The sequence below is a fragment of the Gambusia affinis genome, linkage group LG12, assembly GCF_019740435.1.
Source record: "Gambusia affinis linkage group LG12, SWU_Gaff_1.0, whole genome shotgun sequence".
Taxonomy (NCBI): Eukaryota; Metazoa; Chordata; class Actinopteri; order Cyprinodontiformes; family Poeciliidae; genus Gambusia; species Gambusia affinis.
Genome location: NC_057879.1, coordinates 27,889,168 through 27,911,848, shown reverse-complemented (window position 1 = coordinate 27,911,848; position 22,681 = coordinate 27,889,168). Strand labels below are relative to the sequence as shown.

The window sequence follows — 22,681 nt, the reverse complement described above, 5'->3', positions numbered from 1 at the left end:
TTTCATGTCTTTGACTTTATCTTCAATGAATATTAACTTTTTGTTCTACAACAGAAATATTCTGTCATGTCCTTCTGATGTCCTTATTAAAGCTTTATTAAAATTTTAATCTATATAATATATTAAAATCAAACTTTTATGTTTTTGTCCATAATAAAAATTAACCTTTAATTTCTACTCACGTTTCTGAACTGTTATTCTGGTTCCCGTCCCAAAAAATATTTTCCAGCTTCCAGATCCAGTCACACTGTGCTGCACCGCCGAGCAAAAACTACAGCAAATAAACTACCAAACTACAGCAAATAAACTACCAAACTACAGTAAATAAACTACCAAACTACAGCAAATAAACTACCAAACTACAGTAAATAAACTACCAAACTACAGCAAATAAACTACCAAACTACAGCAAGTAAACTACCAAACTACAGCAAATAAACTACCAAACTACAGCAAGTAAACTACCAAACTACAGCAAATAAACTACCAAACTACAGCAAATAAACTACCAAACTACAGCAAATAAACTACCAAACTACAGCAAATAAATTACCAAACTACAGCAAATAAACTACCAAACTACAGTAAATAAATTACCAAACTACAGCAAATAAATTACCAAACTACAGCAAATAAACTACCAAACTACAGTAAGTAAACTACCAAACTACAGCAAATAAACTACCAAACTACAGCAAATAAACTACCAAACTACAGCAAATAAATTACCAAACTACAGCAAATAAACTACCAAACTACAGTAAATAAATTACCAAACTACAGTAAATAAACTACCAAACTACAGCAAATAAACTACCAAACTACAGTAAATAAACTACCAAACTACAGCAAGTAAACTACCAAACTACAGCAAATAAACTACCAAACTACAGTAAATAAACTACCAAACTACAGCAAATAAACTACCAAACTACAGTAAATAAACTACCAAACTACAGCAAATAAACTACCAAACTACAGTAAATAAACTACCAAACTACAGTAAATAAACTACCAAACTACAGAGTTTAAAGTTTTACTCCCAGTGGATTCAACATATTTCCCAGATTATTAACACATTTAGTTTTAGTGACCATGTTGATGTTTTATTGTATTTTATTGTGTTTTATTGTGTGAAATGTCGTAACTTTATGTAGTAAAATATTGTTCAGGTGAAACATAAATACCTGGACGTGATGAATAATAATCATCATCAGCGAATCGTTTGACCTTCTGGCTCTGAACTCATTTTAACTAAAACATTCAGAAAATGTTTCCTTTTGCTTCAAATCAGAACTAAATATTTTTTACTCACTGTTTTCTATCGTCAGTCTAGTTCCTTCCCCAAAGATCAGCTTTCTGACTCCTGATGTTGTCACACAGTAACTCGGACCTGGACTTTAACTAGACCAACATCTGTTGGTAAAAATAAAACCTTTAAAACTATCAAACCTCCAGATTTGGTTTCATAAAATATTATTTTCTAGACAAAAGTAGTCGTGATATTTACAATAATCAAGTAAACTTTTATTATTACTCTTGATCTTATGATTTACTTTGGTGGGAAATATTATAATTATTAAATACTAAATACAGCAGGTTAAAGAATAATATTTATGTAAAGGTTGAAAACATTCAGTATTTAAACAGTTAGTGGATTATTTTAATCTAAATATTAACAAATCTTATTAAATCTCACTCAGGTATTATTGAACTCATTAATAAATAAAATAATATTTTCTATCAGGAGTTTGGTTTCTTTAAAGTCTCAGATCAGCTGCTGTTCAGATTATTAGATTTATTAAATCCATAAAAACGTCCTGATTGTTTTAATTACACTTTATGGTTTTCATCTGTAATGATGGAAATTAGTTTATAGTAACGACATAACGGCTGGATGTCATTTATTAAAGCTCTTCTGTAACCTAACATCTGAATTATAACATCAGATATAAATATTGTTTTTGTTTTGGTCTCCAGCCTGCTGAGGAATATTAAATCAAATCAGAAATGATAAGTTTGGTTCCAGACTGAGTTCTGCTGATTAATTCATCATTTTTTAATAAAGCAAATTTACATTTATCTTCATTTTTAAAATGCTGTTTAGTTAATTAAAATCATTTCTTATTTTTAATCAGATTCAAAACCAAATTTTACTGCAGATAAAGTAAAAGATGTTCACTAAACTCAAAGCTTCAGTTTCTAATTTCTCCAAATGATGATAATAATAAATTCACTGGTTGCTATGGTTACCGCGGCTCCTTTTCCGAAGTTCAGTTTATGGTTTTCAGATGAAAGAGTCACAGTGAAACCGACCTGAAGGCGACCTGGTTATTAACACTAACTGGTTATTAACACTAACTGGTTATTAACACTAACTGGTTATTAACACTAACTGGTTATTAACACTAACTGGTTATTAACACTAACTGGTTATTAACGGTTTATTTGATGGTTTCTATCAACCATGTCAGTTTGACTGATTAAAGAATAAACTGTAAAAATAAAACGGTTGTTGTTACATGAATCTATGGGGAGTTTAGTTCCTGAACCAAAAACCATTTTAGCTCCAAACGCAGCGAAACTGATTCAACATCAAACTGTTAGAAAACCTGAACTAATTCATGTTTCATTATTTATGGAAATATTAGAATCAGCTGAGAGAAAAACAGTTTTTAATAAAATGTTTCTGTTTATCCGTCTGAGCTGAGAGACAGAATCACATCATCTGCATATTGTCAAAGTTTTCCAACATTTTAATGAAAATCAGATTTTAAATCTGTAGATGTTTTATTATAACATCATTACTGATTCATACTCACTGATTTCTACTCTCAGTTTGATTCCGTTTCCAAAAACCAGTTTCCAGTTTCCAGACGAAGTCACACAGTCAGCGAGACGGAAACAATAACCCATAATCAGACGATCCATCGATCCATCGATCGATCAGCGGAGAGAAAACCGACTGAATCTCAAACAATAAATTATACTGAAACAACTTCTGAAGTTATTTTGGGTTTTTTCTTAGTTAAAATTATTCAGGGATTTTGACCAGATTAATTTTTACTCACGATGTTCAACAGTGAACTTTGTTCCTTCACCAAAAATCATTTTCCTGTTTCCAGATCCAGACACACAGCGCCGCCGCTCTCAACAAGAACCAGCAGAACCAAACAGAACCAGCAGAACCAGCAGAACCAGCAGAACCAAACAGAACTGAACAGAACCAAACAGAACTGAACAGAACCAGCAGAACCAAACAGAACCAGCAGAACCAAACAGAACTGAACAGAACCAGCAGAACCAGCAGAACCAGCAGAACCAAACAGAACCAAACAGAACCAAACAGAACCAAACAGAACTGAACAGAACCAGCAGAACCAGCAGAACCAAACAGAACTGAACAGAACCGAACAGAACTGAACAGAACTGAACAGAACCGAACAGAACCGAACAGAACCAAACAGAACTGAACAGAACCAGCAGAACCAAACAGAACCGAACAGAACCAAACAGAACCAAACAGAACCGAACAGAACCAAACAGAACCAAACAGAACTGAACAGAACCGAACAGAACCAAACAGAACCGAACAGAACCAAACAGAACCGAACAGAACCAAACAGAACTGAACAGAACTGAACAGAACTGAACAGAACCAAACAGAACCAAACAGAGCTGAACAGAACCAAACAGAACCGAACAGAACCGAACAGAACCGAACAGAACCGAACAGAACTGAACAGAACCGAACAGAACCGAACAGAACCGAACAGAACCGAACAGAACCGAACAGAACTGAACAGAACCAGCAGAACCAAACAGAACCGAACAGAACCAAACAGAACCGAACAGAACCAAACAGAACCAAACAGAACTGAACAGAACTGAACAGAACTGAACAGAACTGAACAGAACCGAACAGAACTGAACAGAACCAAACAGAACTGAACAGAACCAAACAGAACCAAACAGAACCGAACAGAGGCCCCCATAGGATTATTTAAAATAGATTTGTTTACCCAGTTTACATTTTATAACATTTAAATATTAAAAGTGTTTTTATGATTAGTTGGGATTTAAAAATCAAAATGTGGAGAATTAAAGTTTACAGTAAAGGAGCTGCTGGCAAATCGATGAACAGATTAAATGTAATTTTGGATTAAAGTAAACATTAATCCAGATTAGATTAGAAACCTTCTGATGTTCAGCTTTTATTGATCTGAATATTGAAACTCACCTTTCTGAACCATCAGCTTCGTTCCGGGTCCAAATAAAACTTTATAGTTTCCAGTCACACAGAGAATCAGTTCCTGTCGAGAACCGGATCGAGACGGAGAACCAGAACCAGAACCAGAACCAGAACCAGAACCAGAACCAGAACCAGAACCAGAACCAGAACCAGAACCAGGACATTCGGAGCAACAACCAGTGGGTCCATTTAGATCTTCAGTCAGAATCTATTTAATAAACATTTTATCTGATAATAAATTCATGGATGAACATAATGGCTGCTGGAAGCTGTTCAGGTTTTCACTGAATCATTTTAAATCTTTTGCTTTTAGATGAGAATAAAAACTGAATTTAAACATTAAAATCATATTTGGAAGAAAGAACTCTCTGCTCTCTGTGGTGGTTCTGGTTCTGGTTCTGGTTCTGGTTCTGGACCCAAACACCAGTTGGTCCCAGTAAACGTCACACAGGAGCCACTGGGAAAAACCTGAGCTTCAAACTGGTTTGATCTGATGAAGAAACTAAAGGTTTAAATTTATTTGTTTTGTTGTGAAAATCAGACTTTTTACCTGAATAAATAAATGTTTTGGTTTTATTCCTAATTTAAGATGTTTTATGTCTAAAACTGATTTTAATCCATAATTTGTCCAGTTTATTCATCTAATCCTGTTTATGAAATGGAAACATGGAGGATTCCATCCATTTAACTTTTTACGACAAAACGAAACAACAAGTTTAAACGTGATGTTTTGATCTGAATGTTATTAAAAATGATTTAATGGAATTGAATCATTTGGTTCTGTGAAGGTTGGATTTACGGATCTTGTTTTCCGCCTGATGAACGGAACCGACTCGGATCCAGTTTGACTCCAGATCCAAACCTCATTTTAGCCGAAACCAGAAAAACCTCCAGTTTTCTTCTGATGGAATCCTTCAGATGAAAAATGATCCACATTTCCTCCTGACTGGTTTCTGCTCTCAGATTTTATTGATCAGGTTTTTAATAAAAATCAAATGTTTAGATTCCTGTTTGGTTGAAACTGTTTAAATCTTTTTATTAATTTGCTTGAGCAGAAAAATGAAAATATTTCCACTTACTGGAATAAACCAGCAGTTTGGTTCCTTTCCCAAAGATAATCTTGTTGGCGTTCACACAGCGATCGGAACCGGATCACAAAGTGAGTTAAACTGAAGATTTAATTTCTGTTTCTAAAGTCCTGAATTTAAAGATTGAAACTGAATTTAATGATTTCTGACGTGATTCCATAATTAACCAGAAAATAAAGATTAATAAAACTGATTTCTGTTTTAGTTTTTACAGTGCAACATTTCACTGTAAAACCTGCTGCATGTTTTTATACTTTAATTTAAATTAATACTCAATTAATACTTCAACGATTCATTTTGTTCCAGCAGCAAACGTGATCCAGCCTGCAGCTCCGGAACCAGAACCGGGCCCAGTCAGGTTCTGTTCAACCCGGTTCTGTTCAACCCAGTTCTGGTTCAACCCGGTTCTGATTAAATTGACTGCTTATCTGTTTGTTTCAGATTATTTAGTTAAAATTCTATCATTTATTTTTAAATTAAAACTTTTGGATTCAAACAGGAAATATTATTTCTGACGTGTTTTTACAGAAAATTGATAACAGATTTCTGATTATTGATTTCTGATTATTGATTATTGATCAGATTAATGACTCAGTGAACTGAATTAATCCAATAATCTCAGATTAACAGAAAATGTTCAGAAAGTTCTGATTCATATTTTCAGATGTTTTCATTTCAACAGAACTGGAAGCTTACTGGGTTCAATGGTCAAACTGGTTCCAGTACCAAACAGGATCCTAGTAGACGTCACACAGCATGAAGCTCCAGAACCAGAACCGGGTGATCAGAACCGGACCTGAGGAAGCTGAAAACTGAATATGAATATGGGTTCTGATTATTTCAGCTTCTATTGGATCTTTTGTTCCGGTCGACCAGAACCTTTACATGAACCAAGGGAGAACCTCAGAACTTACTGGGTTCGATGGTTAAACTGGTTCCAGTGCCAAAGATCATCTTAACTCCACCGGTTCCAGTCACACAGCCTGAAGCTCCCCGACAAGAACCCGGTTCTGACTGGTTCTATACTGGTTCTGACTGGTTCTATACTGGTTCTGACTGGTTCTGACTGGTTCTGTACTGGTTCTATACTGGTTCTATACTGGTTCTGTACTGGTTCTATACTGGTTCTATACTGGTTCTGTACTGGTTCTGTACTGGTTCTGTACTGGTTCTGACTGGTTCTGACTGGTTCTGTACTGGTTCTGTACTGGTTCTGTACTGGTTCTGTACTGGTTCTGACTGGTTCTGACTGGTTCTGTACTGGTTCTGTACTGGTTCTGACTGGTTCTGACTGGTTCTGTACTGGTTCTGTACTGGTTCTGTACTGGTTCTGTACTGGTTCTGACTGGTTCTGTACTGGTTCTGTACTGGTTCTGTACTGGTTCTGTACTGGTTCTGTACTGGTTCTGACTGGTTCTATACTGGTTCTGACTGGTTCTGACTGGTTCTAACCAGTGAAACATAAAATTTGTTTCCTTCATTTTTGCATGAAATAATTTTATTTGGTTTGTTAATTTGATTTTTTTTTAATGAATGAAATTTTATTTTATTTATTTTCTGTTTTTTTTATTAAATAAAAAAAATATGAAATAAAAGTTTTAAATGTTTCTCTGAATAAACAGAAAATCTTACTGGGTTCGATGGTTAAACTGGTTCCAGTACCAAACAGAATCCTGGCAGCACAGCAGGGAGCTCAGGGACGGAAACCCACTGGGTCCAGGACCAGAACCAGAATCAGAACCAGAACTAGGACCAGAACCAGAACCAGAACCAGATCCAGTGTTAAGTCTTTCCCACAGCTTGATGACAAAAACCAGATTAATATTTAGATTAAAATATTTTAACTAAATAAATGTTTTTAGTTTAAACTCATTAAATTGATGTCAAAACTAAAACAATAAAATATTTTTATTCTTTCTGCAGGTTTCAGAACCTTCCAGAACTAAACATGATAAACTGACATTAGTTGGTCAAACAGAACCTTTGGGTCGGGCTACCGGTCCAACAGAACCAGTACTTTAATGGTTATCACTGAAACAACCATTTGAAATGGAAAAACTTACTGGGTTCGATGGTCAAACTGGTTCCGGACCCAAATAAGATCTTGTATCCGGTTCCAGTCACACATCATGAAGCTCAGTACCAGAAACCCAGCGGCCGTTTGGACCAGCTGGTTCTGATATTTGGGCCATAAATTCAGCTTTTTTAAATTTCATTTTTACATCTGGTTCTGGACGGGAAGACGCCACTGCACTGTAAAAAAATAACTCCAACTTTAATTACTCATATGTTTCTGATTCCATCAGAACTTACTGGTTTCAATGGTTAAACTGGTTCCAGGTCCAAAGCTCAACCTGACAGAACCAGAATTCACACAGCATGAGGCTCAGTGGCACAAACCGGACCGGACCGGACCGGACCGACTCCAGTCAGAAGTGACAATTTAAACTTTCATTATTCAAAAGTTCTAAGTTATTATTTTATCACCTTTAAAAATGTTTTATTTTAATACATTTATAGCAAAATATCATTTTAATCATCAAATTAAACTGAAGATTTTTTACAGCGTAAAGAATAAAATGTTTTTAAAATCCCAGTTTGACCAGTAAGAAGATCAACATCATCACTGGTTTTTCACTGAATCTAAACGAATTTATGATTCAATATTTAAGATGCTGACATCATTAAACCAGATGAAAACTGGTTTCACTGGTTTCACTGGTTTTTAGTCAACATGTGTCCTGGGGATCAGAACTTACTGGGTTCAATGGTTAAACTGGTTCCAGTACCAAAGATCATCTTATATCCACCAGTTCCAGTCACACAACCTGAACCTCCCTGACAAGAACCAGTAATTACTGGTTCTAACTGGTTCTAACTGGTTCCTACTGGTTCTAACTGGTTCCTACTGGTTCTAACTGGTTCCTACTGGTTCTAACTGGTTCTAACTGGTTCTAACTGGTTCTGTTTTGAATTAAATTTTATTTGATCTATTTTCTGTTTTTGTTGATTAAATAAAAAAATAGGAAATAAAAGTTTTTTAAATGTTTTTCTGAATAAACAGAAAATCTTACTGGTTTCGATGGTTAAACTGGTTCCGGTACCAAAGTAGATCTTTAATCCACTATCAGTCACACAACCTGAACCTTCCCGACAAGAACCCGGTTCTGATCGGGTTCTGACCGGTTCTGATCAGAATGAAGAGTAAAACATAAAGTCTGATTTATTAAAGCAAAATTCTAATTTCATTTGGATTAAAAAATAATTTTATCTTTTGATTAATTTTCATTTTTCTGAATTGAAAAATTCTGAAAAATGTTTGAACTTTTCATAATTTTTGATTTTTAAACTCAAATAAATAAAATCTTTAATAATTTAATCTGAAGTTTCTCTTAATGATTCATGAAAATGGATTTGAAACGATTTTCCTGAGAAACAAATAAAAATATTCAAACTTACTGGTTTCAATGGTTAAACTGGTTCCGGAACCAAAGAAGATCTTCTGCCCAGCATTCACACAGTCTGAGGCTAAAGGACCAAAACTCAGCTGGTACGAACCGGATCAGAACCGGATCAGAACCGGATCAGAACCGGATCAGAACCGGACCAGAACCTCTCCAGTACCAGGAAATAAATTATTTCTGAGTTTTAAATACTTTTATTTTGAAAGTTCAGAATAAATATTAAATATTTTTTGATTCATTAAAAAAATTTATTTGTTTTTTTTTTATTTAAATTTTCTCTTTCAGAACCAGAACTTTTGGGACAACTGGATCTCTCCTGCAATGACTGAATAGAATCAGAACTTACTGGTTTCAATGGTTAAACTGGTTCCAGAACCAAAGTAGATCTTAAATCCCCCTGCATCATTCACACAGCCTGAAGCTCCAGAACCAGAACTATCAGAACCGGCCCGGTTGATAAACTCTGGTACCAGAACTGATGAGATTAAAATCTGATTATTAGAATAAATTTAATCTATAATCTGGATTATTTTCTGAAGCTGGACTGATTACAGAACCAGTTCTGTTACTGGTTCTGATGGGTTCTGATCGGGTTTTTATTGATCTGATTCTGTTTTATTAATTTTTAAAATCTGAAATAAAATCACAAAACATTTGGATCAGAACTTACTGGTTTCAATGGTCAAACTGGTTCCGGTACCAAAGATCATCTTCATTTGATTCACACAACATGAAGCTTCTGATCACAAACTGGGCCGAGCAGAACCGGCCCGGTTCTGCTGGAAACGTTCACCAGTATAAAATATTGATTTGAATAAAAGGCAGAATTTGTTTTAATTTTAAATATTTAAAAATTATAGAAGAAATAAAAATGTAACTTTATAAAAATGTTGATAAATTGATCATTTTAAATCTTATGGTTTCTGGTCTGATCAGAAAGTTCTGGTTCCGGTCCAAACAGCATCAGAACCAGAAAATCATTCAATCATTTCACATTTATTCAGCAGAACTTACGGTTCTGGACGCTCAGCCTGGTTCCGGTACCAAACAGAATCTTGAACTGGTTTCCACCAGAATTCACACAGCATGAGGCGCCCTGACATTAAGCTTCAGAACCAGAACCAGAACCAGAACCAGAACCAGACAACCTGGCAGAACCTTCTGGATTCTTTAAATTTAGTTTCTCAGGTTTTAGTCTCTGCCCGGTTCTGGTTCTAAGGCCCGACGGGTTTGGTTCCGTCTCCAAACCGACTTCATCAAAACCAAACTGGAGCTACGAATGATCCAAACGGGCCGAGGACAGAACTTACTGGTTTCAATGGTTAAACTGGTTCCGGTACCAAAGATCAACTTCTGCCCAAGATTCACACAGCATGAAGCTCCAGAACCAAAACTCAGCCGGATCAGAACCGGGTCAGAACCGCTGCAGTGTCAGGATTATTTCCAAAAACTAAATTATTATTTCAGATTATTAAGCAAGGCTTTTATTTTGAAAAGTAAATATTCAATAAAAATAATTTTTGTCTCAATTTCAGTTTTAAAAAAATCTAATAATTTTTTTTGACTTAATATTTTATTTTATCAGAACCGGTTCTGGACCCGGTTCAGATGAGGTTCTGGGACCAAACAGTCACAACTCCAGAACCATGGACATCTGGATCAGAACTTACTGGTTTCAATGGTCAAACTGGTTCCGGTACCAAAGATCATCTTCATTTGATTCACACAACATGAAGCTTCTGATCACAAACTGGGCCGAGCAGAACCGGCCCGGTTCTGCTGGAAACGTTCACCAGTATAAAATATTGATTTGAATAAAAGGCAGAATTTGTTTTAATTTTAAATATTTAAAAATTATAGAAGAAATAAAAATGTAACTTTATAAAAATGTTGATAAATTGATCATTTTAAATCTTATGGTTTCTGGTCTGATCAGAAAGTTCTGGTTCCGGTCCAAACAACATCAGAACCAGAAAATCATTCAATCATTTCACATTTATTCAGCAGAACTTACGGTTCTGGACGCTCAGCCTGGTTCCGGTACCAAACAGAATCTTGAACTGGTTTCCACCAGAATTCACACAGCATGAGGCGCCCTGACATTAAGCTTCAGAACCAGAACCAGAACCAGAACCAGAACCAGAACCAGACAACCTGGCAGAACCTTCTGGATTCTTTAAATTTAGTTTCTCAGGTTTTAGTTTCTGCCCGGTTCTGGTTCTAAGGCCCGACGGGTTTGGTTCCGTCTCCAAACCGACTTCATCAAAACCAAACTGGAGCTACGAATGATCCAAACGGGCCGGAGGACAGAACTTACTGGTTTCAATGGTTAAACTGGTTCCGGTACCAAAGATCAACTTCTGCCCAAGATTCACACAGCATGAAGCTCCAGAACCAAAACTCAGCCGGATCAGAACCGGGTCAGAACCGCTGCAGTGTCAGGATTATTTCCAAAAACTAAATTATTATTTCAGATTATTAAGCAAGGCTTTTATTTTGAAAAGTAAATATTCAATAAAAATAATTTTTGTCTCAATTTCAGTTTTAAAAAAATCTAATAATTTTTTTTGACTTAATATTTTATTTTATCAGAACCGGTTCTGGACCCGGTTCAGATGAGGTTCTGGGACCAAACAGTCACAACTCCAGAACCATGGACATCTGGATCAGAACTTACTGGGTTCAATGGTTAAACTGGTTCCAGGTCCAAACCGAATCTTGTTGCCACCAGTCACACAACGAAACGATCCAGAACATAAACGGGTTCACCAGAACCAGAACCAGAACCGGTTCTGGTTCTGGTTCTGGTTCTGGTTCTGGGTTTTTCAGATAAATTATTAAATTTTTCTTTACATTTTAAAAGGTTTTAAAAAAATTTTCAATTTTTCCCTGAAATGTAAAAATGATCCAGTATTGATCTTTATTTTATGGAACCGGATCCGGTTCTGAAAAGAACAACTACAACCAGAACTTACTGGGTTCAATGGTTAAACTGGTTCCGGTACCAAAGATCATCTTAAATCCACCATCAGTCACACAGCCTGAACCTACCCGACAAGAACTGGTTCCGACCGGTTCTGATCGGTTCTGATCGGTTCTGACCGGTTCTGACCGGTTCTGATTGGTTCTGACCCGGTTCTGATTGGTGAAAAATAAAAGTTTTTATCTAAAGTTTAGAAAAACTTCGTGAGCTCTGAATGTTTTTCTGAATAAACAGATCAAAACAGAAAATCTTACTGGTTTCAATGGTCAAACTGGTTCCGGTACCAAACAGGATCCTGTTCCCAGTAAACACACAACATGAATCTCCTCAACAACAACTGAGCAGAACCAACCAGAACCAACCAGAACCAAAACAGAACCAAACCGGGTCAAAAGAATCCAGTTTCTACGTCTCAGGTTTGATGTAAATGGTTGAACTGGTTTCCATTACAGATTTGATTTTTACTGGTTTTATTCACTTTGGCTTGTTTATTTTTCCATCAGTGGACGGATCCAAAGTACCAGAACTGGGACTGTTTAGGTTCTGAAACTTTGGATCTGAATCGTCTCCAACTGGAAAAGATTATTTATAACAGAAACACTAAACTGGTTAAACTGGTTCTACTGGTTAAACTGGTACAGACTCACCCAACAGAACCCGACCCAGTAAAAGAACTTTTTGATTTAAAGTTTGAAAAGTTACTCCAGAACATTTTAGGACCAAATGTTTCCATTTCCAGAACTGGAACCATTAAAGATCTGGATCAGAACTTACTGGTTTCAATGGTTAAACTGGTTCCGGTACCAAAGATCATCTTGGTTCCAGCATTCACACAACCTGAAGCTCCAGAACCAAAACCCAACCGGTACCAACCGGATCAATAAATTATTTCACATTTTCCTTTTTATCTATTTGGACCCGGTTCTGGTTCTGGACCCGGTTCTGGTTCTGGACCCACTTCACTAATTCATTTTGTTCAGTTTCAGCTTAAATCACTCGAGGTTCTGAACAGAACCAAACCTTCCCGTCTACAGAACCTCGGACCGGAACCAGGAAACATTTGATCAGAACTTACTGGTTTCAATGGTTAAACTGGTTCCGGAACCAAAGATCATCTTCTGCCCAGCATTCACACAGTCTGAGGCTAAAGGACCAAAACTCAGCTGGTACGAACCGGATCAGAACCGGATCAGAACCGGATCAGAACCGGACCAGAACCTCTCCAGTACCAGGAAATAAATTATTTCTGAGTTTTAAATACTTTTATTTTGAAAGTTCAGAATAAATATTAAATATTTTTTGATTCATTAAAAAAATTTATTTGTTTTTTTTTTATTTAAATTTTCTCTTTCAGAACCAGAACTTTTGGGACAACTGGATCTCTCCTGCAATGACTGAATAGAATCAGAACTTACTGGTTTCAATGGTTAAACTGGTTCCAGAACCAAAGTAGATCTTATATCCCCCTGCATCATTCACACAGCCTGAAGCTCCAGAACCAGAACTATCAGAACCGGCCCGGTTGATAAACTCTGGTACCAGAACTGATGAGATTAAAATCTGATTATTAGAATAAATTTAATCTATAATCTGGATTATTTTCTGAAGCTGGACTGATTACAGAACCAGTTCTGTTACTGGTTCTGATGGGTTCTGATCGGGTTTTTATTGATCTGATTCTGTTTTATTAATTTTTAAAATCTGAAATAAAATCACAAAACATTTGGATCAGAACTTACTGGTTTCAATGGTCAAACTGGTTCCGGTACCAAAGATCATCTTCATTTGATTCACACAACATGAAGCTTCTGATCACAAACTGGGCCGAGCAGAACCGGCCCGGTTCTGCTGGAAACGTTCACCAGTATAAAATATTGATTTGAATAAAAGGCAGAATTTGTTTTAATTTTAAATATTTAAAAATTATAGAAGAAATAAAAATGTAACTTTATAAAAATGTTGATAAATTGATCATTTTAAATCTTATGGTTTCTGGGCTGATCAGAAAGTTCTGGTTCCGGTCCAAACAGCATCAGAACCAGAAAATCATTCAATCGTTTCACATTTATTCAGCAGAACTTACGGTTCTGGACGCTCAGCCTGGTTCCGGTACCAAACAGAATCTTGAACTGGTTTCCACCAGAATTCACACAGCATGAGGCGCCCTGACATTAAGCTTCAGAACCAGAACCAGAACCAGAACCAGAACCAGACAACCTGGCAGAACCTTCTGGATTCTTTAAATTTAGTTTCTCAGGTTTTAGTTTCTGCCCGGTTCTGGTTCTAAGGCCCGACGGGTTTGGTTCCGTCTCCAAACCGACTTCATCAAAACCAAACTGGAGCTACGAATGATCCAAACGGGCCGGAGGACAGAACTTACTGGTTTCAATGGTTAAACTGGTTCCGGTACCAAAGATCAACTTCTGCCCAAGATTCACACAGCATGAAGCTCCAGAACCAAAACTCAGCCGGATCAGAACCGGGTCAGAACCGCTGCAGTGTCAGGATTATTTCCAAAAACTAAATTATTATTTCAGATTATTAAGCAAGGCTTTTATTTTGAAAAGTAAATATTCAATAAAAATAATTTTTGTCTCAATTTCAGTTTTAAAAAAATCTAATAATTTTTTTTGACTTAATATTTTATTTTATCAGAACCGGTTCTGGACCCGGTTCAGATGAGGTTCTGGGACCAAACAGTCACAACTCCAGAACCATGGACATCTGGATCAGAACTTACTGGGTTCAATGGTTAAACTGGTTCCAGGTCCAAACCGAATCTTGTTGCCACCAGTCACACAACGAAACGATCCAGAACATAAACGGGTTCACCAGAACCAGAACCAGAACCGGTTCTGGTTCTGGTTCTGGTTCTGGTTCTGGGTTTTTCAGATAAATTATTAAATTTTTCTTTACATTTTAAAAGGTTTTAAAAAAATTTTCAATTTTTCCCTGAAATGTAAAAATGATCCAGTATTGATCTTTATTTTATGGAACGGATCCGGTTCTGAAAAGAACAACTACAACCAGAACTTACTGGTTTCAATGGTCAAACTGGTTCCGGTACCAAAGATCATCTTAAATCCACCATCAGTCACACAGCCTGAACCTACCCGACAAGAACTGGTTCCGACCGGTTCTGATCGGTTCTGATCGGTTCTGATCGGTTCTGACCCGATTCTGATCGGTTCTGATTGGTTCTGATCGGTGAAAAACAAAAGTTTTTATCTAAAGTTTAGAAAAACTTCGTGAGCTCTGAATGTTTTTCTGAATAAACAGATCAAAACAGAAAATCTTACTGGTTTCAATGGTCAAACTGGTTCCGGTACCAAACAGGATCCTGTTCCCAGTAAACACACAACATGAATCTCCTCAACAACAACTGAGCAGAACCAACCAGAACCAAAACAGAACCAAACCGGGTCAAAAGAATCCAGTTTCTACGTCTCAGGTTTGATGTAAATGGTTGAACTGGTTTCCATTACAGATTTGATTTTTACTGGTTTTATTCACTTTGGCTTGTTTATTTTTCCATCAGTGGACGGATCCAAAGTACCAGAACTGGGACTGTTTAGGTTCTGAAACTTTGGATCTGAATCGTCTCCAACTGGAAAAGATTATTTATAACAGAAACACTAAACTGATTAAACTGGTTCTACTGGTTAAACTGGTACAGACTCACCCAACAGAACCCGACCCAGTAAAAGAACTTTTTGATTTAAAGTTTGAAAAGTTACTCCAGAACATTTTAGGACCAAATGTTTCCATTTCCAGAACTGGAACCATTAAAGATCTGGATCAGAACTTACTGGTTTCAATGGTTAAACTGGTTCCGGTACCAAAGATCATCTTGGTTCCAGCATTCACACAACCTGAAGCTCCAGAACCAAAACCCAACCGGTACCAACCGGATCAATAAATTATTTCACATTTTCCTTTTTATCTATTTGGACCCGGTTCTGGTTCTGGACCCGGTTCTGGTTCTGGACCCACTTCACTAATTCATTTTGTTCAGTTTCAGCTTAAATCACTCGAGGTTCTGAACAGAACCAAACCTTCCCGTCTACAGAACCTCGGACCGGAACCAGGAAACATTTGATCAGAACTTACTGGTTTCAATGGTTAAACTGGTTCCGGAACCAAAGATCATCTTCTGCCCAGCATTCACACAGTCTGAGGCTAAAGGACCAAAACTCAGCTGGTACGAACCGGATCAGAACCGGATCAGAACCGGATCAGAACCGGACCAGAACCTCTCCAGTACCAGGAAATAAATTATTTCTGAGTTTTAAATACTTTTATTTTGAAAGTTCAGAATAAATATTAAATATTTTTTGATTCATTAAAAAAATTTATTTGTTTTTTTTTTATTTAAATTTTCTCTTTCAGAACCAGAACTTTTGGGACAACTGGATCTCTCCTGCAATGACTGAATAGAATCAGAACTTACTGGTTTCAATGGTTAAACTGGTTCCAGAACCAAAGTAGATCTTATATCCCCCTGCATCATTCACACAGCCTGAAGCTCCAGAACCAGAACTATCAGAACCGGCCCGGTTGATAAACTCTGGTACCAGAACTGATGAGATTAAAATCTGATTATTAGAATAAATTTAATCTATAATCTGGATTATTTTCTGAAGCTGGACTGATTACAGAACCAGTTCTGTTACTGGTTCTGATGGGTTCTGATCGGGTTTTTATTGATCTGATTCTGTTTTATTAATTTTTAAAATCTGAAATAAAATCACAAAACATTTGGATCAGAACTTACTGGTTTCAATGGTCAAACTGGTTCCGGTACCAAAGATCATCTTCATTTGATTCACACAACATGAAGCTTCTGATCACAAACTGGGCCGAGCAGAACCGGCCCGGTTCTGCTGGAAACGTTCACCAGTATAAAATATTGATTTGAATAAAAGGCAGAATTTGTTTTAATTTTAAATATTTAAAAATTATAGAAGAAATAAAAATGTAACTTTATAAAAATGTTGATAAATTGATCATTTTAAATCTTATGGTTTCTGGTCTGATCAGAAAGTTCTGGTTCCGGTCCAAACAGCATCAGAACCAGAAAATCATTCAATCATTTCACATTTATTCAGCAGAACTTACGGTTCTGGACGCTCAGCCTGGTTCCGGTACCAAACAGAATCTTGAACTGGTTTCCACCAGAATTCACACAGCATGAGGCGCCCTGACATTAAGCTTCAGAACCAGAACCAGAACCAGAACCAGAACCAGACAACCTGGCAGAACCTTCTGGATTCTTTAAATTTAGTTTCTCAGGTTTTAGTCTCTGCCCGGTTCTGGTTCTAAGGCCCGACGGGTTTGGTTCATCTCAAACCGACTTCATCAAAACCAAACTGGAGCTCTGAATGATCCAAACGGGCCGAGGACAGAACTTACTGGTTTCAATGGTTAAACTGGTTCCGGTACCAAAGATCAACTTCTGCCCAAGATTCACACAGCATGAAGCTCCAGAACAAAACTCAGCGGATCAGAACCGGGTCAGAACCGCTGCAGTGTCAGGATTATTTCCAAAAACTAAATTATTATTTAAGGCTTTTATTTTGAAAAGTAAATATTCAATAAAAATAATTTTTGTCTCAATTTCAGTTAAAAAAAAAATCTAATAATTTTTTTTGACTTAATATTTTATTTTATCAGAACCGGTTCTGGACCCGGTTCAGATGAGGTTCTGGGACCAAACAGTCACAACTCCAGAACCATGGACATCTGGATCAGAACTTACTGGGTTCAATGGTTAAACTGGTTCCAGGTCCAAACCGAATCTTGTTGCCACCAGTCACACAACGAAACGATCCAGAACGTAAACGGGTTCACCAGAACCAGAACCAGAACCGGTTCTGGTTCTGGTTCTGGTTCTGGGTTTTTCAGATAAATTATTAAATTTTTCTTTACATTTTAAAAGGTTTTAAAAAAATTTTCAATTTTTCCCTGAAATGTAAAAATGATCCAGTATTGATCTTTATTTTATGGAACCGGATCCGGTTCTGAAAAGAACAACTACAACCAGAACTTACTGGGTTCAATGGTTAAACTGGTTCCGGTACCAAAGATCATCTTAAAGCCACCAGATTCCCGACAAGAACCCGGTTCTGACCGGTTCTGATCAGAATGAAGAGTAAAACATAAAGTCTGATTTATTAAAGCAAAATTCTAATTTCATTTGGATTAAAAAATAATTTAATCTTTTGATTAATTTTCATTTTTCTGAATTGAAAAATTCTGAAAAATGTTTGAACTTTTCATAATTTTTTATTTTTAAACTCAAATAAATAAAATCTTTAATAATTTAATCTGAAGTTTCTCTTAATGATTCATGAAAATGGATTTGAAACGATTTTCCTGGGAAACAAATAAAAATATTCAAACTTACTGGTTTCAATGGTTAAACTGGTTCCGGAACCAAAGAAGATCTTCTGCCCAGCATTCACACAGTCTGAGGCTAAAGGACCAAAACTCAGCTGGTACGAACCGGATCAGAACCGGATCAGAACCGGATCAGAACCTCTCCAGTACCAGGAAATAAATTATTTCTGAGTTGTAAAGACTTTTATTTTGAAAGTTCAGAATAAATATTAAATATTTTTTGACTCATTAAAAAAATTAATTTGTTTTTTTAATTTTAATTTTCTCTTTCAGAACCAGAACTTTTGGGACAACTGGATCTCTCCTGCAATGACTGAATAGAATCAGAACTTACTGGTTTCAATGGTCAAACTGGTTCCAGAACCAAAGTAGATCTTATATCCCCCTGCAGCATTCACACAGCCTGAAGCTCCAGAACCAGAACTATCAGAACCGGCCCGGTTGATAAACTCTGGTACCAGAACTGATGAGATTAAAATCTGATTATTAGAATAAATTTAATCTATAATCTGGATTATTTTCTGAAGCTGGACTGATTACAGAACCAGTTCTGTTACTGGTTCTGATGGGTTCTGATCGGGTTTTTATTGATCTGATTCTGTTTTATTAATTTTTAAAATCTGAAATAAAATCACCAAACATTTGGATCAGAACTTACTGGTTTCAATGGTCAAACTGGTTCCGGTACCAAAGATCATCTTAAATCCATCAGTCACACAGCAAGACGATCCAGAACATAAACGGGTTCAGCAGAACCAGAACCAGAACCGGGTTCTACAGAATAACGGGTTTCAGAACATTCATATTTTTAAAAACATTTTTAACATTTTTTTCTGTACTAATTTTTTACAGTGAAATTTAAATGTTTATTCCAGTTTACTTACTGGTTTGAATGGTTAGTCTGGTTCCAGAACAGCATCCAGAACCAAAAATCATTCAATCAGCTTTCCAACATTTATTCAACCAGAACCTCCAGAGCATAAACCGGGCCGAACCAGAACCAGAACCAGAACCAGAACCAGAACCAGAACCAGGACCAGAACCAGGACCAGAACCAGAACCAGGACCAGAACCAGAACTTTTTCTAACTGCTGGTGAAAAACTTTCTTTGTTTTTCGTTTATTTTAATTTGCTGAATTTTGGTTCTCAGTTTGGATTAAAAATAATCTGAATTTATTTTCTAATCAACATTTTCTCTCATTTTCATGTTTTTCCTGTTGAGCATAAAATGTTCTGATGGTTCTGGTTCTGGTTCTGTTCGCAGGTCCAACATGAAGCTTCATGAATCAAAACCTGAAACGTTTAAAACTTGGAGGAAAATTTTCTCTGGAAAATTATTTAATATTTTCATTTAAATTTCATCTGAAAATAATTTGATCTGTTTATTTTATTAGTTGGTCTTTATTATTTTATCTTCTCTTTTTTATTTTTATTAAATTCACAGAAAAATTTAAAAAATCAGCAGAAAGTTTCTGACAATAATAAACCCAGTTAAACGTTCTTACTGGTTTCAATGGTTAAACTGGTTCCGCTGGCGAACAGAAGCTTCCTCTGGTCGGAACCAGTCACACATCATGAAACGGACCGACATAAACCAGTTCAACCAGTTCAACCAGTACAAACCAGACTCAAATACCATTGTACTATTGTGTATTTATATTTATATTAATATTATTATTAAATATTTATTTTGTTTAGATTTATTTGTTTTAACGTCTTTGAGTTGAAAAACTTTTAAAAACAACATTTATAATTCTTTACTTACTGGTTTCAATGGTTAAACTGGTTCCAGGTCCAAACAGGATCCTGTTTGTGTTCACACTGTGTGAAACATCATGACTGAATCTGGATCAATAATCCATCAATAACTGATAAGTGATGAGCTCCGTTTCATTAATAGTTATTATTAACGTTAATAAATGTTTATTATTCTGATTTAAGGAACAATTTAGATCAGAATTAAAAAATTTTTTAAATTTGGAATTAAAACTACGAATAATTAACCTGAAATTTAAAATCCAATAAAAACATTTAATATTTAACAAGATGATTTATGAATAAATAAAATTGATCTGAACTGATTAATAGTTTTTGCCAATAATCCGGTTTGATCAGTAAAAGTTCTGGTTCCGGGTCCAAACAGCATCATAACCAGATTCATATAAAGTCCAATAAAATGATGGATGTTAATCAGAACTTACTGGTTCTGATGGTCAGACTGGTTCCGGTACCAAAGAAGATCTTGTAGCCAGAATTCACACAGCATGAAGCTCCATGACAGTAACTGGGCCGATCCGGGCCGGACCAGAACGCCTCCAGAACCTCACTGTTCTCAGGATTTATTGATAATCAAACTATTTTCAATAAACTCCAGAAAACAAATTTCACTTTTATTTTGGTTTTTATCTAAAAGTTTTTTATTCAAATCAAATTTAGAAAAAAAAAAAAAGTAAAATTTCAGAGAAACTTTATTTTGAGTCGATTCTGAGAACTGGACCAGGCGATGGTTCTGAACGGGGTTCTGGTTTGAGCCCAGTTCTTCTCCAGATGAAATGTCAGAACTTACTGGTTTCAATGGTTAATCTGGTTCCGGTACCAAAGACGATCTTAGAAACTCCTCCAGAATTCACACAACCAGAACCTCCAGAACAAAAACCCAACAGAACCAACAGAACCATTTCTAAAGATGAGCTTCTGCTGGGATTAAATTACCATTGTTGACAATATTAATAGTTTAATCTGACAATAATGTGACATAATCTAAACTGGGATTAATATTCTGGTTGCTGCGGATTTAAAATGAGAAGCAGAAACTTTTATTTATCGATTTCTGATTAAAAAACTTAAAAAATCACTGAAGGAAGCAGATTATTAAATATTCTGAGTAAAATTAACAGATTATCACTGGGATTATAGATTATTACAATCAAACTAATCAGTTGGTTTATTTTTTTCTGTACTAATTTTTTACAGTGAAATTTAAATGTTTATTCCAGTTTACTTACTGGTTTGAATGGTTAAACTGGTTCCAGAACCAAAGACGACCCGGTTCGCAGCTCCAACATTCACACAACCAGAACCTCCAGAGCAGAAACCGGGCCGAACCAGAACCAGAACCAGAACCACAACCAGGACCAGAACCAGAACCACAACCAGGACCAGAACCAGAACCAGGACCAGAACCAGAACCAGAACCAGGACCAGAACCAGAACCAGAACCAGAACTTTTTCTAACTGCTGGTGAAAAACTTTCTTTGTTTTTCGTTTATTTTAATTTGCTGAATTTTGGTTCTCAGTTTGGATTAAAAATAATCTGAATTTATTTTCTAATCAACATTTTCTCTCATTTTCATGTTTTTCCTGTTGAGCATAAAATGTTCTGATGGTTCTGGTTCTGGTTCTGTTCGCAGGTCCAACATGAAGCTTCATGAATCAAAACCTGAAACGTTTAAAACTTGGAGGAAAATTTTCTCTGGAAAATTATTTAATATTTTCATTTAAATTTCATCTGAAAATAATTTGATCTGTTTATTTTATTAGTTGGTCTTTATTATTTTATCTTCTCTTTTTTATTTATTAAATTCACAGAAAAATTTAAAAAATCAGCAGAAAGTTTCTGACAATAATAAACCCAGTTAAACGTTCTTACTGGTTTCAATGGTTAAACTGGTTCCAGAACCAAAGATCATCTTCCCTGATCCTCCTCCGTAATTCACACAGCAAGAGAGCTGATGTCAAGAACCGGACCGGACCAAACCGGACCCGACCAGAGCAGAACTGGACCGGATCAGAACCGAACCGAACAGAATAAACTCAACAGCGTTTTTAGTTTTAAATAATTCTTAAAGTTTTTCTGTCAACTAAATCAGAACCGGCACCAAACGGACCCAGAACAGAACTTTGAGGTTCTACTCTGTACACTTACTGGTTTCAATGGTTAAACTGGTTCCACTGGCAAAGATCATCTTATTCTGGTTAGCACCAGTCACACAGCATGAAGCTGCCCAACATAAACCAGTTCAACCAGTACAAACAGTACAAACCAGACTCAAATACCATTGTACTATTGTGTATTTATATTTATATTAATATTATTATTAAATATTTATTTTGTTTAGATTTATTTGTTTTAACGTCTTTGAGTTGAAAAACTTTTAAAAACAACATTTATAATTCTTTACTTACTGGTTTCAATGGTTAAACTGGTTCCACTGGCAAACAGCAGCTGGTTTCTATTAGCATTAGTCACACAACATAAAGCTCCACAACATAAACCAGTACAAACCAGTTCAACCAGTACAAACCAGTTCAACCAGTACAAACCAGTTCAACCAGTACAAACCAGTTCAACCAGTACAAACCAGTTCAAATAAAACTTTTGGATTAAATTTAAACATTTTCTTGGGAACTGAAGAGTTTTTCCTTTAAAAGTTTATTTAATTTATTAAATTCAATCAGATTCTGTTTTACAGTTTTATACAAACTTTAAATAAAT

The 22,681-nt window shown here is 35.9% G+C and overlaps 1 protein-coding gene across 2 annotated transcripts in view; it reads right to left on the bottom strand.

The window, feature by feature from the left end:
• The window catches only part of LOC122841757 (M1-specific T cell receptor alpha chain-like), a 49,469-nt gene that overhangs the window by 7,642 nt on the left and 19,146 nt on the right, over positions 1-22,681 (bottom strand). The window contains exon 1 of one of the 2 annotated variants that reach the window (XM_044135330.1): positions 2,823-2,946. The exons of the other annotated variant lie outside the window; for it this stretch is intronic. Coding sequence (XP_043991265.1) covers positions 2,823-2,931 — 109 coding nt within the window. The 5' untranslated portion in view covers positions 2,932-2,946. Of the gene's footprint in view, positions 1-2,822; positions 2,947-22,681 lie in introns of those variants that run through there. 2 annotated transcript variants of the gene reach the window in all.